The following is a 17,481-nucleotide window of genomic DNA, read 5'->3' as shown; positions in this document are numbered from 1 at the left end:
AAAAATTCGAAAGTAGAATTGGCCGAACGCAAGGCATGCTGTGAAAGGTTAGAATTTTACCTTCGCGAACGTCCATCCATTTGATTTAAACGAAATATTTATTGGTGTTTAGTTAAGGCTTTCTATTAAAAAAAACAAAGAAGAAGCGTTAACTTGGGTTTAACCGAGTTGTAATACCTTTCAATAATACAAGAGATTCCTTACAAAAACTTCTATCGATTAATTTGGATGGCAGCTATATGCTATAGTGGTCAGCTAACGGTCGCTTCGACAAATGAGCAGCTTCTTGCAAACGGGACGGGTGCAAAATTTTAGATCGATATTTCAAAAACTGATAAACTAGTTCGCATATATACCATACAGACGGATATGGCTAAGTCGACTCAGCTCGTCACGTGATCATTGATATATATATACCTAATATATTTAATTTTAATTTTCAAATGTACTGTTATGAGAATATTTTTAAATTAACCATCAAAAAGAATAGTTCAAATATTGTGAAAAAAAGGGCTAATAAATCTTAAAAAAATTTAAATGTAAATAAATAAATTTTATAAGTATATTATTTCCTACACATGCACTCACAACCTCGGCCATAAGCCGTTAAGTGAAATATCCATATTTGCAATAGCGCCATCATCACACATTCCGCCCTTCAGTAATAGCACAGCACAGGAGAGCAGAGGAAAATCTCACACATCCAAATATTGTTATATCCACTTTACAAGAAAATTAATATTTTATTGTTATAACACACGAATAAAATCAAATCAAAACATAGCAACAACAGCAACAATGGCAAAAATAAAAGCAACAGGAGCAACAACAGCGCACAGCCATTATACAACAACAAGCAAAAATCCAACGACAATAAAGCGCACAATGGAGGTTACCTTAACTGCCACACAAATAAATAAAATACATAAACAATTACATAAATGTATTAAGTGCGCAAGTACATAATGGACAGAAGGTGCCGCGCTGCAGAAGAGTGTTGCACAAGGTATATATGTACATACATATGTCATGTGGCACTTGCCACCGCCAAGCACACACACACATGCGCACACTAATAAAGATACAGCACAGCGGGCAGGAGAAATAGACCAACCACCGTTAAGCATCCCTTAACTAACTGGCATCCTGCCAACAACACCATCGAGCACCAGCGAGCCATTGTGAGTCGTCCAACAGAGGCAGTCAGTCAACCAAACAGCATTCACGCGCAACTCGAAGTCAACGCATCCAATATGGTTTCAGTACTAATTTAGTCCTTGCCGCATTTGCACGGCTTTCGCAAACGGTATCTTCATCTTCTTCAAAGAATTGTAGTGCACACGAAACGCAAAAGACGTGGTCTCGTTGGTACCGCATGGTTCGTTTGTTTCTTGGTCATGCTAGCACAACTGCTGAATGACAAAATACAGTTAGTTAATACCGAAAACTTCGCGCGCTCACCTTATGCCCGCGTTCTAATTATTAACCCGCTTACCGAGTCCAAATTGAACTCTGAATACAATTCTGTTGTTGTTGGTGGCGTAACGCGCGATTATTGCTATACCGACGCAGTTCTACCGTATGTAACGTCCTCAAGGCGTCACAAAAATGTTGCTTAGCCGTAATTCCGCGCTTTCCGCAACACACGAAGAAGACTCAGCGCCAAACGGTAATACAATCGATCAATCGTACGATCGTTTAGCGGACAATATGGATGGCCATAGAAGTGGACATAGTCCAGCCGACGGCGGTCGTATCGGTGAACGTGTAGAGTTGTGTTGCAATCGTTGTGGTAATTTTGCACAAATTATGAATACAAAAAATTATAACAGTGACGAAGTGTTGCGACGTGAAAACAATTTTAAATGTAATAAGTGTTGTCATTTGAGTGTTGTGAATGGTGGCAGTGAGAGTGTCGATAGTGTGGAGGACGATGAAGACGAGCCCGACATCGGTATTGATGATGATATGGATGATGCGGAACTTGATCCGGAACGTGATGATGAAATGGATCTGCATGAAGGTGAGGCGCTCAGATTGCCGAAAGTCGAGGAGAAAGAAACGACGATTTTGAAGGATAACAACACAAAACCAATATTAAAATTTAGTGTTTCGGCGATTTTGGGTGACACACGCGAAGGTGTGAGAGTGAGAAACGGTAAGTATATTAGCATAATTGCAGAGAATAGTTTTATATCTCATTGAACATAAGACAACTGGTATATTATGTCTGATATAATAGCCTAAAATATCGTGATAGTTATATTGAAAAAATTATGAGATATTACTTTCACAACAACAGAAAAGAAGAATGAGGGGTCATACTGAATAATTTTATGCGATAAAATTTCAAAGTGCTTCCGAAGATTCTAGTAATTTTATCCTCTTGTTTTGAGTAAAATTTTGCTTATTTCGAAATCACACTTCCTTTGATTAGTTTTTAAGGAGGCACATTAACAAAACCTTAAGAAATATAACAACAATTAATTAAAGAACTTTTTACCCTATGTTTTGGAGATTCCACCTTCATGATTATGCCTTTCTCAAAGCTCATTATTTTGCTGTAGGAAATATATAATTTTAACTACCAACAGTTCTATATACTAAGCAAATCCTATACCACAAATAATTTTAATCCTGACAATCTTAGTTTGTTCGAAAATAAACCAACATATTCGCCTTTTATAATGTTTGGAGTATCAGACTACAGATATTTGAAGTTGGAAACGAGTGGTCGAAAAATTCACTTTGTAGGAATTGTACATGAATTCAGTTGATACAGCTAACTTTATAACAAGCTCTTGCTCTATCAGTTATTTCTTCCATTCTTATTGATATTGAGTCGTTGTTTACGATTTTTCCCTATTTCGCATCCATTTTGCTTTCATTATTTTAAGGAATCTTAAAGTTGCCGTTATGGCATAAGAAGTTTTAGGGACTGCTGTTAAGTTAGGTTAATTTATTGGGCTGAACCTCATGCAGAAACTCACTCAAAAAGCCTAGTCCATTGCATTACAGTATAAGTGAAAATTTTTATAAAATAAGATACGTAAAGACTTATCTCTGTAAGAACTGAATCCTGAACAGTAATATTAAGCTTTCCGCGATGTTTGTAACACCCAACACAAGGAAATGTCGTACACCCTATAAAATATATACAAGGTGCGTTCCAAAGTAAACAGGACTTTTAAAAAAAATACAGAACAAATGGTTTTATCGGCAAAATCAATTAATTTTATTCAAAATAGTCTCCTTCTGCTTTAATACAGCTTTTTGCACGGTCCAAAAGCATGTCGAACGAGTGTTTTAGCTCGTTGCCCGGTATGGCCGCCAGTATGCCGGTGCAAGCCTTTTGAATGGCCTCCACGTCTGCATAACGCTTTCCTTTCATCGCCAAATGCATTTTGCCAAAAAGGTAGAAGTCGCACGGTGCCATATCAGGTGAATACGGGGAGTAGTTGATTGTTAAAATGGTATTTTTGGCCAAATCGGCCACAAGCGTCGATCGATGAGACGGCGCATTATCGTGCAACAAACGCCAACTTCCATCTTCGCGATATTCGGGCCGAACACGTCGAATACGGCGCACCAAACGCTTAAAACTCCAAGGTAGAATACCGCATTAATGTTTTGGCCGGGTGGAACAAATTCTTTGTGGACGATACCCTTGGAATCATAAAAACAAATCAGCATTGTCTTCACTTTTGACTTTCCAAGGCGCGATTTTTTGGGTTTCGGCTCATTTCTCAATTATGTCCTCACGACCACTTTGAAAACGTTGAAACCACTCGTGCACTCTGCTACGGGATAGGCAATCATCGCCATAAACTTGTTTCATCAATTGAAACGTTTCGGTAAAAGTTTAACCAATTTTAAAACAAAATTTAATGTTGGCTCTTTGTTCGAAGCTCGTTTTCGCACCGATGGCACAAACATACTGACACATAAAACGCAATAACTTCACTACCAATATATGAAATGTCATGAAATTTTTACTGGAAGTCGATAAAGTATAGCAGATTCTAAGGCACTAGTCGACATATAGATGGCGCCACTGGAGTTTACTTTGTTACTTTTTTACTGTAATTTGGAACGCACCTTGTATACTTTTATATATGATCAGCATGACGAGCTAAGTCGATTTAGACATATTCATCTGTCTGTATATATGCGAACTAGCTCCTCAGTTTTTAAGATATCGACATGAAGTTTTGCGAACGTCCTTTTCTTCTCAAGGAGCTGCACATGTGTGGGAACCACCGATATTGGACCGCTATGGCACATATCTATCATATAAACTGAACGATCAAAACCATGTCCTTGCATGGAACCACCGAAGTTAACGTTTTTATACCCTGAACAGGGTATATTAAGTTTGCCACGAAGTTTGTAACACCCAGAAGGCAACGTCGGAGACCCTATAAAATGTATACATAAATGATCAGCATGATGAGCTGAGTTGATTTAGCCATGTCCGTCTGTCTGTCTGTCCGTCTGTCTGTGTATATACAAACTAGTTCCTCAGTTTTTATGCTATCGATCTGAAATTTAGCACCTGTCCTTTTCTAACAAAGAAGCTGCTCATTTGTCGTAACGGCCGATATCGGAGCACTATAGCGTATAGCTGCCATACAAACTGAACAATCGGAATCAAGTGCTGATATGGGAAACTCTTTCATTTGACGAGGTATCTTCACGAAATTTGGCATGGATTATTATTTGAGGCAACAATGTAATATCCGAAGAAATTATTCAGATCGGATGACTATAGCATATAGCTGCCATATTAACTGAACGATCGGAGTAAAGTGCTTGCATGGAAAATTTTTTTATTTGACGCGATATCTTCACGAAATTAGGCACGAGTTATTGCTTAAGGCAACAAATTATTCTCCACAGAAATTGGTCAGATCAGATCACTATATCATATAGCTGTCATACAAATTGAAAGTTCGGAATCAAGTTCTTGTAAGGGGCCTTTGTATTTGTGAAGGGTATTATAGCTTCGGCGCAACCGAAGTTAACGATTTTTCTTGTTTCTTATTTCTAATATGTTTTGAATATGGCAATTAATTAGCCTTCCGAAATCACAGGTTCAATACGTTCCTAATGAGAACTCATATGCTTCTTAATTCCATTTGAGTTCCAATAAAATTTTCGGCCAATTAAATGCAATATAAAAGTATTGAAACTAATTTGCCTGCACCTAATGCCAAACACAAACAAATCCTTTTCAAAAAAGTAAATACATTTAGTAGCACAAGCCGGCATAAGCAACACTTCACCCTTCAGAGATATAAATAGTTGAGCGCTTGGAAAAATTTTGCAACAGTTCATTATAATAAGTAGATACAAATGGTTATTTCGCTTTATTTTGGTTGCACTTAATAGTTCTCCGCTTTAGACTTGGTCGCTGGATTAGCCGCTACAATTTTTATTCAAACTACAATGCCATCTCTTCAGGTTAGTACCGATGCGCTTTTGTTGTCTTTCGATTTTGTTTTTCATTTAGGGCCATAAGCCCTCTGGGCAGGAGGCTGTAATAACACTCGCACTCCTAATCATGTTTAAATTATTGCGTGCGGCATGTTATTGCGTTTGCTCATAAATCCTCCAATGAAAACACAACCTAAGTAACCAAAGCAAATTCTCATAACCAGTTCCGATTCCGACAGCTATGCGGCGCTACTGCTATGCGCCTCTTGCCTAGATATACCATACCATATATGAGTACTCGTGTTGTGGTCGCTCGCTTTGGTGGTTAATTCGTTGTTTCTGTTCCTGTTGGTGTACTCCTTTGCCAACCCGCCAGTTGTTACTTTTTTAAGGCCTCAACAAAAGGAGGCGTAACGAATTATCTATCACTCATTGTGTCTCTTTATCCTGCAGCATTTCGAATGCCAAAATTATTGTTTCCTTTATGTAGGCATTATTTTTTTATTGTTGTCATTATGCGCAGATAATATTATATTCGTTTGTTTTGTTTTTTGTTTTTAACGTTTTTTCGCTCTTCTGTGTCGGTAGTTTTGTCAGACAAATCTGTGGGCTGGACGAGTTGAGATTAATTGGTATTGAATGGGTTTTATTGAATTTTTCGCCATAAATTTCTATGATTATTTGCAATAATTCCTTGTCAATCGAAGGGAATGGACACGTGCCAACAGCAGTCGCAATGGGTTTTATTTCCATTTAATGGAATGATTATTACCCAAAATATGTAATTTTTCTGGAAAATATAAAAACAGTTATTCGAAGTCAATATGATTTGTCAGTATTTTTTATAAAAATGATTAACTATCAATCAAGCTTGCAAATGCATGTGACTGACACCAAAACGACCACAAATCTAAAATCTGTTCACAAATACAAAAGATATGACAGCACTATGCTATCGTGATTCGATCTGAACAATTTCTTCGAATATTCCATTTTTGCTTTAGATAATGTCCGATGTCTGATAATCCGTTCCAAATTTCACAAAGATATTTCGTCAAATGAAAAAGCTTTCCAAAGACGAACATGATTCCGATCGTTTAGTTTGTATAGCAGCTATATGCTATATTGGTCCGAATCTCAAAAACGGAAGAATTAGTACGCATATATATACAGACAGAAGGGCAGCTTAATCGACTCAGCTCTTCATGTGGATCATTTACATATATATTTTGTAGGGTATCCGACGTTTCGTTATGGGTGTAACAACCTTCGTGCAAAATTTAATATAGCCAGATTTCAAAGTATAAAAATATCGAATCGTAATTTGTACGGCACAACAGTTAGCTAATAATGTTATGATGTTTGTATTTTGGGAAGAGCTTGAAACAATATTTTTCAATTATCTTGAAATGAGCAGAACCATAAACAGAGTAATATTTGATAGACGAAATGGCGGACTTTGAATTACATATGCATCCACCTATTATGCCTAAAGAGATTAAAACTGGCCTTCACTATCATTTTTCTTTCCACAGAAAATAGTCGCTGAATATAAATCGCCAATCGCCAACATTCAGATCTATTCTGATTTATTCCATTTTCCTCAAATTTACAGAAGAAATAAAAAACAATATTTTAGTGATACATTAATTTAATATTACTGAAATTTAGCTATCAACTTTATGTGTAGTAATCGAACATCCAAGTGCGATATGGTAGCATAAAGTATCGAAATAGATGCCATGTTAATGGTGTTGTTCTAACATTCCTCAACCAGTCTAATGTTTCCATCTGGCATGATGGCCGTTTTCTGTCGCTCTCAGTACGGTTGTTTGGCCGTTACATTCAACCTTGAACCAGTCATCTTAAAAACGATAATCTTTCCAATGTTTCAGAGCGAGAAATTCAATTGTTAATCTAAAATGTTATAATGGCGAAAACAGGACTGCAGTTTTTCCAACTCACAACCGAATAGCAATAATAGCTGTAGGTATTTCTCTGCTAGCTATATATTCACGCTGCTTTCTTGTCGAAAAAATTATATGTAAAAGCAACAACAAATGTATCGTATTGAATTCGTACAAGCGAGTATGCAAAAACCTTTTTAGTGTGTTATAACCGCTTTCTTCAATAATACCAAGTTTTGTTTTGCATATTTTAGATTAAAGAAAGAATCGTAGCAGAATTGCGTATGCGTCAGAAGAAATGCTGGCGCAGGGTTCACCACAAGTGCTGCCTATTTGTTTGAACATCTCGTTTAGTTAGTTCGATTGGCTACGCTCAAATGTTGGCAAATCGAACACAGTTAATAAAATACGCCTCTTAACAATAAATATCTTTTTTTTGCCTAAATGAGTTCCTTAGCAGGTTCTACGAGAACCAATTTCAAGAATTATTGTTGTGACACTGGTACCAGTGAAAAAAAAGTGTAAAACCCGAAACCGAATATCATGGAAACGAAATCAATTGTTAATCGATTGAAACGTATGTTCCTGCGATAAAATTTGTAGTTTATGCCTTCTGTTAGATAAGCTAGCCAGCAAAACCTTCAAACATAATGACTACGCTGTTTTTGAGGGCCTACAGAGAACTTTCAGATATTCGGCTTCAGTCATTTTGATAATTTATTCATAAGTGCAGATATATTTTTATAATATTTCAAATTTTTCACGCTTAAGTTCGAATCTACAACGTATAATATATTTTTTTATACCTCGCTTAAACCTCTGCAACACCAAGCCATCCTTTCATTAGCTGTTAAAAGGATCTTCACAAGTTTAAGTTAACGCTTTTCAATTTTGAAGTGTCAAGTCACAAAACCATTATAATTATTAAGCCAAACAAACAATAACACTTGACAGGATATAAAGCGTTCACAACCATATGAGTACTTCTGCATAGCATATTTTCAAATATTCAACACACTCACATACATATTCACTGGCATACACACATACATGTGTTTGTGTTTATAAATTGTGTGATTCACACTTCGAGGCATTAAATTTCCGACGCTTTGAAGTTAAACGAGTAAATCGTGGGAGAAGAGCGCTTCCGGCACCAAAGCTCTCACACACACAATCGAAACCATCACCTCAAGTAACGCCATTATGTGGCATTGTGTGAAAACTTTTCAAGTCTTTAGAGATTTCTATAATTAAACAGCCGAAAACAAAAGCAGCAACAACAAATATAAAGGCTGCTTGAATTAACAAGCAAAGCAAAGCGCGTGTGTGGTGGCGCAGACATATAAACGGAATTACACATTTCATTTTACCTATAATACGACGTCTACACTCATGAACTGTTGAAAGACGCGTCAACAGCGATTGGTTGTGTGAAGCCACAAGCATTTATATATATAAATATATACATATAAAGGATGCATGTTAATGATCTGAAAAAGTAGTAGTTCTAAAGAGCGATTCATAAACTGTTTTAAAACTGGTCTATAATGGATCAATATAGTGGCAGTTGTATTTTTAGCATAGGTATAGTACTTGTATGTATGTTTCATTCATTACCCGAGTAAAAGCTGAAGGGTCAATGGCATTTAGTATTTGCTCAACATTATTACGGTTAAATATCATTTTTCTACAAGTCGAAACAATATTTTGAGAAAGTTACTACATTTTTTTATTAGAATGCTTTTGAAAGTTTTCGACATCGAGAAACAATCTCAAAACCAAAGAAAACTATGTAAGCACATATGTATGCATATATATCCTTCAAAAGATCAAGACATTTGTGTCTTACGAAATCTTAGGTATATAGCACTACCCTAGAACACTGGTTCCACCACAGGCTACGCAACCTAAAAGAACCCGGACTTTTATTCAAAATGAATGCCAAAGATTTTCCACACGGCAACATTCTTTGAAATTATTTTAGAGGTATTTTTCTGCGGCTACAGGCACTATAGCAACTTCGAATACTTCAGCCTGCAATAATATCATATAGTGTCATGAGAAATTATTTATAATTGGACAAATTAGGTATTTGACAATATTCAACTATGTGTGACCATCACCAAGATCTTAGAGTAAGGTCAACACTTTCATTATTAGTCTCAAATCAAAACAGTAAAGGTAAATATTTTTTGCTGTGTTGGAAAGTTACAAAAAAAGTTGTGTGTTGGAGGATTCTATAACATAATTTTCCGAGTTAGATGTTTCGCCATTATTTTCCACTTTCAGGTCTAAATAAATATTTATATAGAAAGGCATTCTATTATTTATGAAGGTTCAACTAGTCTCTAAAGCTGTTTTTCAAAAACAAATTCATTTTACTTTTTTAAAATTTTAAACATTTTCGAGAACGATTGGAAACCGACTACCCAACTAACAACAATTACGTGTTCACTCAGCTATGGCAACTATATTTGTAGTTATTAAGGATCATGTGATATTTGTAGCAAAAACAGTGACTTTGGAAAAGTTGTAAATTTCCCTTATAAACTAGAATTTAATCCAGCATATTCTTTCCAAAATCATACTCTTTGCGAGTAATTAGTATCTGTTTTTAAACCTGAAAAACTATCGACAGTAAGATATTTCTCTCGATTAAGAAGCCACTTTTAAATCAACTCTATCCGAATATTGCGAATATGTTGCAGAAACCTCTTCACCTGGATCCAAAACCTTGATTCAATGCATAAGTAAAATTGAGCAAATTTAGGTTCTTATTCGACAATATGCTTTATAATTCTTCCAAAACAGCTAATTTTAAATTGGAATGTATGTGTGTATGTATGAGTTTTTGGTATTGTTTCGAATGAACTTCGGCAACTGAAGTTTTACCGTCGGGTACTTTTATATACACACATACACACACGAACATATACAAGCAAATTCAGGTTCATACTTCGCGGCGCCTACTCATACGAAATTTGCATTTAAGCTTTCATATGTCTGTGGGTGGCGGGGATACCGCTTCTGATTTTAATTCGATTAGACAGAAACAATTAACGTATTAACGCCTCTTTAGTGCCACTACCAAGAGCTGTATGTTTGTACGGTGTGTTCCACATGTTCATTTCGTTAAACAGGTGTGTGCGCAAATGTGAGGTTTTGAGTTTTAGTTGGCAGCTTATTTTACGCCACGTTTAATCTTTTGTGAACCACTATTTGAACAAGGATGTTTCGAATACTTCGCAGCGGCGGTGTTTTATGAGTAAACGTATGAATTTCATGTGAATTTTAAAGGTTGACATTTGTGTGCTAATGAGTTTTAAGTTTTTCAATCCTGTAGCGGAAATAGTAAAACTTACGTATGTATAGACACTTCTATTATGTATTCACAGATTATATGGTTGAATGAATACTGATACTAAGTGAAACACTTTACTTACTGACTAGTTTACTTTTTTGAAATAATTTGCGAACTATTAAGTCTAACGAGGACAATATTGTAACCACATGTGTCTATGTCAAATTCTTACAACAATAACGGACAAAATACAAGCTTGTTGTCGCTCAATCAATTCGAAAAATAACCTTTTACAGTGCTATGATCAATTTTGGTATACCTGTAAAAGTTAAGAAGCTATGCCATCTGCCATAGAACACTATTTTTAATCTGTAGAAGAAGAACAGATTTCTTCAAATTATTTGAAATTAAAATAATCTCATATAGGATGATCGAATGAGAATATAGACACTGCTTCGCAATATTGACTGCTTACTTATTCGCTTCCCCTTTGCAAACAGACCATTTTCCCCATTGTCGTCGTTTGCTAGGCTTATCCACAAACAATTTATTATACCCTGTATAGGGTATGTTAAGTATGCCACGAAGTTTGTAAAACCCAACATCGGAGATCCTATAAAAAAATATATATTTATAAATGAATCCTTTGCTTTCCTCGAGAAGTTGCTCATTTGTCTGAACCGCCGATATCAATCCACTATAGCATATAACGACATAAACATTTTTTTTTACGAGATATCTTCACGAAATTTGTAATGGACTTTTGCTTAAAGCAATGGTATAATCTTCGAATATGTAGGTCAGATCGGACTACTATAGCCCATAGCTGCCATAAAAACTGAACGATCCAAATAAAGCCTTCCAGTTCCAACTAAGTTCATTTAAAACCACTCCATTGATAGGTTTATTAACAACCAAAGCATTCTATTATGCAGTCCTTTAATAGATAAATTCCATTTTTCGACAGATAAAGCTCTGCAGAACATGAAAGCATCATAACGAGGTCAATAAAGAGATGATTGATCGATAAAAAACTTGCCGAAAATCAAAAGAATCGGAGTTGAGTGAAAAAAATAAATTTGTTAACTGAAATACATCCAAAATTCAAATCGAAGCTAGATTGTGACATATTTTTTAAATTTTTGATACTGTCGGAGAAAAGGAAGCTAGCAATTACTTCTCTCTATGTTTTCGTCGTTCAATACAATATCATTGACATGCTTCCATTCAGAGAGATATTTTATGTCGAATAATTAAATCGCTACTTCACAGCATTTGTCGAATTTTTGATCGAATCAATATTGGCTTGGACTAAAGAGAAGTAAAATTCCAGTCATCCGTTCGAATTTTTTTTAGGGAAAGCGTTGTTGGTTTAACGACAGAAAGAATTTCTCGAATAGTTTTGAGAGCGCTACCGAGTTGGCAGAACTTGGCCCGATAAAAGTCCATTGGGGTTACATAGAGTCGACTGTCATGCAAATACTTCATATCTTTTCTCTCTGCAACAATGCTCAAAATAATCATTAATCGAAAAACTTTGTATGTTTGGAAAATCAAATATGCCTCTGGAAGAAACCGTTTTACTTTGTTTTTTTGGTGTATTCGAAAATAAATTGGTTTGAGAAAGGTCCACCAAACGAACAAGAGACATAAGAATTATCGGGGCAGGAACTTTAACGAATTTTTGCGATAAGTAGTCTAGGTTGATAAATACAAATAAATCAACCAAATAGGTAGATATGGAAATTTACAAACAAATAAACTGCGGTACTTTTTGCACATAAGAATCTTCAGATTCTAAGGTCAAACAGTGTTTTACTAAAATTTTCAGTTTTAATCATTTTTTATTCCAGCTAACACTTCCTTAGTATCAATATTTTTTATTAATTTGTGAAAAAACACCAAAATCTCATCATTTGAGTTATTTCGATATATTTTCAAAGATAAAGTTATTAAAATCTACAATATTTAAGTTACGTCAATTATTAAATAAATCTTGCTGTCTCTTCTTCCTCTCCACACAGAATTCATCCAGCCGCAACATATTTGGCCTTACTTACAACAAAACTTCATACATCACACACACTTTCCGCATCCTGCATTTCTGACACACCATCCACACACGCATCCACTAACACATGCACACTCCCACCTGGCACACCATCCACACCTGCCGCCACATCAGCTGAACACCATCGGCGCCGCCAACGGCAATAGTTGTCAGCCGCAAACCGCAGCGTCGTCGTCATCACCGGGCAGCACCATCAGTGATAGCGACAATCACTCCACCGGCACCGGCGGCAGTGGTAGTGGCTGTAATGGCAATAATAACAACAACAGCAATAACATCACCAATACAATCGATGGTCGACCATATGAAGGTGGTGTTGTTGGCGGTCACAATGATTGCGGCAATGCGCTCGAAGATAATAATAATCGAAGACTAAACTTGTCGACGATGGCGCAGGAGAAACAACAACAGCAGCAGCAACAACAACTGGCGCCATCACACCTGCAATCGCCGGCACATCAACTACAAGCACATATGCCGCCACACCATTCACCATTGCCCGGCCAAGCGGCTGGTCATCAAGTGATAGCGAAACCATTGCCCAGCCGGCCGACGCCATTCCTGCCACATAGCTTGCAACATCCGCATTTGCATTCACTCTTGGCTCACTGCAGAAATCCCTACATGAGTGGTGAGTTAGTGTTGTTTGTATTGTGTTTGTAATATGTTGTTGTTGTAATGTATTGTTGTTGTTATAATGTAACCAACTAGGTGTTCGACTTTATGTATGTGGGTGTAGTAGTTCATAGTAGGGGCAACATAACTGTTGTGGGTACTTTCCACATTTTGTGGCATGCCGGTAATAGAATTTGACTAATGTCCGCAACTGGTGTTGTTGTGTTGTTGCAGTTGTCAACACATTGTCGCACGCACACTCAAACGTTTGTGCAGCATGTGGCATGCAACAATTAATTGCAACAGTATTCTAATGCAGCAACAAGCTCCCACTGCGCGCTGTTACCTCCACGACTACTACTACTGCCACTACTATAAGCTCACACACATACATAGTTGTTGTTGTAATGTTATAGCATTTCCCACGCACTTCCGTTTCCGTCGCAAAACGTAATTCTCACATTACTGCAACTTTCTCACTCTCTCCTTGCAGTTGGTGCGCAAGTGTTTTCCCTGCCACCGGGTCAGGGCTTCCCTTGGGCGCATTCGACGCGTGGCAAGCCTCGTCGGGGTATGATGCGTCGTGCCGTATTCTCCGGTAAGTGTTGAGCCATTATTTGCAGTCTAAATAACAGTACATTAATTCACACGTCTGTGGTCATTTTGATTTACGCGTTGTTGTTTATTGTTGTTGTTGCACAGATTCTCAACGAAAAGGTTTGGAGAAACGATTTCAACAGCAGAAATATATAAGCAAGCCGGATCGCAAGAAATTGGCCGAAAGACTGGGTTTAAAGGACTCTCAGGTTAGTATCACGAATTTGTAATGGAAGTAATTCCGTAATTGAAATACCAATGACAACTGATTGCAAATATTTAAATGGCAATTATTGGCGTTTCTGGGAATCACTTTTGAGTTCGCAATTAAAATGTCATAAATATCTGAATTACACGTGCAAGTAACAATGTTTACATATGATTACTTTGTAATCGTCGTAAGAACTATATGCTGAGATACCTATGTATATGTATTGTATGCAGTAATACCTTAACTATAACACATTTGATTGATCACTTGGCAAATAAATTATTCAGCATTTTTTTCTAATTGAAGAGGTCAAAAGCTAAGACTTAATAACTTAGTTATTTTTAATTACATATTAAATCCTATAATTTTCTGAATCACATATTATTTCATTATATGCTTAAAATGATTGTTATAATATGCCATAATGGCTGAGTATTGACTGAAAAACAAGTACAATCCATTGGAACTTCATAAAAATTATTAAACAAAAGAAATTATTTTTTAAGTTTAAACAAAGCTACTCTATATAAAGGGTGATCCATATAACTTATTATTTATAAAAATACTATACGAGGAAAAAATCTCAACTTGTTTATCCGAGAGAGCACATATTCTCAATATAGACGGAATATGAGCAATCTTCGATTTACGAAGCCTTAGAGAGTAGCGAATCGAACACCTTATACCAGTTGTTCAAGCAAACGGGCAGCACTTACGCGAAGCCTTATTTCTTTCTATCTAACATTTTTGTTTACCATTAATATGTTATTGTCTTAACTCCAACCTTGTATTTTATCAAAACTGTCATTTAACAGTACTTATTACTACCAATTTTCGGTTGAGCCTTGATTTTGAGAAGTTATCTAAAATCTAGATAATAAAACTTGGAAGAAAGCTATTATACCAATTTAGAGAGATAATGTTGCAAGTTAACGGCAATTTATAACGTAAATCAAAGCTAAAGCCTTATCCAGTTGGTTCTTAAAATGCAGAAGAGGCATCTATATTACTTCGTAAACACTAATAAATACCATATTGAATTCTTTCAAGGTAAGAGTGTGGGTTCAGTCTGATAAACTTGGCCTTTTCGAAGATTCTCGGAGTTTTCTCTCGAAAGTGAATTCTCGACAAATGAATATAGTTACATAATACAAACCTAAGTCACAGAAAGCTTTGACTGCCGATAATATGGCGGTGTGTCGTCGTTAATAAGGTATTTAACTCTACAAATAGTTGGAAAAACATCTCAATTGCAGAGTCGATTGCAAAATAATATCTTTTAAGAGAATGTTCACCCAATCCAACGATATAACTACACTAGTGTATCCACTGGTGTTTTTCCCTAAACAGGGTTCATGTCATCACAAGTTTCGCAGTTATTCTTATCTAATATTTCCTGCTGAATTTACGTAAAAATTGTGAACAGTATAATTATATTAGGTCGTTATTGTCCATAGTACTAGTGTTACGTGTCGCATCATGTCATCCTATACGGCGCTGAAAGCGTGTTTATTCGCGCTAAAAGTTTGTCTTTGACAGTTCTTCGATTGATTTACTCAGTTCGTTGTGAGCGCTCGTCAAAGATGGACACCAACAAAGAGAAAATTCGCTATATTTTACAATTTTTCTTCGATCAAAGCGAAAAAGCAGCCAAAGCGGCTGAAAACATTAATTTAGTTTATGGGCCCGATACTGTAAACGAACGTGTAGCACAAAAGTGATTTGCTAGGTTCCGTTCCGGTAATTTCGATGTCAAAGATCCACCAAGCGTCGGGAGGCCTGTCGTCGAAAATTGCGATAAAATCATGGAAATAGTGGAAACAGACCGTCACGTGAGCACTTATTTAATTGCTGAGGAACTAAAGATAAGCCAGAAAACCGTTTGGAACCATTCGCATAATCTTGGATTCAAAAAGGAGCTCGATGTTTATGTGTCACACGAACTAACGCAAAAAACATGATGGACCGAATTTCCATCTGCAAATCGCTGCAGAATCGCAACAAAATCGCCCCGTTTCTGAAGCTGATTGTGACTGACGATGAAAAATGGGACACTGGATCGCTTGAAGGCAGCACTCATCCAGAAGAGGCCATCTTTGATCAACAGAGGCCGAATTGTGTTCCATCAGGACAACGCCAGGCCACACACGTCTTTGGTGACTCGCCAGAAGCTCCTGGAGCTCGGATGGGAGGTCCTAATGCACCTACCTTATAGTCCGGACCGGGCACCAAGTGATTACCATATTTTCCTGTCCATGGCGAACGCGCTTAATGGCGAGAAGTTGGCCTCAAGAGAGGCCTGTGAAAATTGGTTCTCCGAGTTTTTTGGCAATAGGGACGCAGTCTTCTACGAGAGGGGTATAATGAAGTTGGCATCTCGTTGGCAACAAGTTTACGAACAAAACGGCGCATATTTGACTTAAATCGGACAAGTGTACACAAAGTTGTCATCTTTTGAAAAATCAATAAAAAACTGAACGAGCTTTTTACTTGACCTAATATAAGTAAAGACTGCCTCTAAATTCGTTTTATATCAGTTGTAAAACTACTAAGTAGGACTCGTCTGAACAAGTATATTAAGTTTGCCACGAAGTTTCTAACATCCAGAAGGAAGCTTCAGAAACTTATAAAACATATATATATATATAAATGATCAGCATGACGAGCAGAGTCAATTTAACAAGGTCTGTCCGTCCTGCCCTGTGTTGCACACGGCCTTTTCTCCCCAAGAAGCTGCTTATTTGTCGGAACCGCCGTAATCGGACCAATATAGCATATAGCTGCCATACAAACCGAACGATCGTTATTAAGTCTTTGTATGAACAATTTTATTTGAGGAGATATCTTGACGAAATTTGGCATGGAATATTGTCCAAAGTAACGGTACAACCAACAAAGAAATTGTTCATATTAAACCACTAGCTATCATACAACCTGACCGATCAAAATCAAGTTCTTGTGGGGAATCTTTCGTATTTGTGATAAAGAACTTACAATATATCTCGCCATATCTTCCGTTCACGTTTATACAAGTAGGAGCCAAATACCGAAAGTATTTCATCACTAAAGTAACGAATAAATCACTGTTTTAAATGTAGAAACCCTATTATAATTTTTAAAAACTTTGACAGTCACTAATCGAAAGAAACATTTTTATCATCACAGTATCGTTCGTCTCTCCTTCAACTAAAACCTATAAGAATCATTACTTATCTATATTGTTCCTTATTATATGATTAAAAACATAAAAGAAAGCTCTTAAATATACTGCTTACTTTAATAATCCTAAACAACTACAATACGCCTCTTTACTTAAAAGTCATTGTGCTCAGAGTAAGTGAAA

At 36.5% G+C, this 17,481-nt stretch overlaps 1 protein-coding gene across 1 annotated transcript in view; it reads left to right on the top strand.

Annotated features, from left to right (window-relative positions):
• The first annotated feature begins 1,549 nt into the window (after window positions 1-1,549).
• The window catches only part of Dbx (homeobox protein Dbx), a 41,646-nt gene continuing 25,714 nt past the window's right edge, over window positions 1,550-17,481 (top strand). Inside the window, exons 1-4 of the mRNA XM_036361779.2 lie at window positions 1,550-2,158; window positions 12,669-13,346; window positions 13,824-13,928; window positions 14,033-14,136. Of these exons, the coding sequence (XP_036217672.2) occupies window positions 1,609-2,158; window positions 12,669-13,346; window positions 13,824-13,928; window positions 14,033-14,136 (1,437 nt within the window). The 5' untranslated portion in view covers window positions 1,550-1,608. The remainder of the gene's footprint in view (window positions 2,159-12,668; window positions 13,347-13,823; window positions 13,929-14,032; window positions 14,137-17,481) is intronic.

Source organism: Bactrocera oleae, chromosome 6 (assembly GCF_042242935.1).
Source record: "Bactrocera oleae isolate idBacOlea1 chromosome 6, idBacOlea1, whole genome shotgun sequence".
Classification (NCBI taxonomy): Eukaryota; Metazoa; Arthropoda; class Insecta; order Diptera; family Tephritidae; genus Bactrocera; species Bactrocera oleae.
The sequence above is the reverse complement of the archived record's forward strand: the minus strand, read 5'-3'. Positions and strand labels throughout refer to the sequence as shown.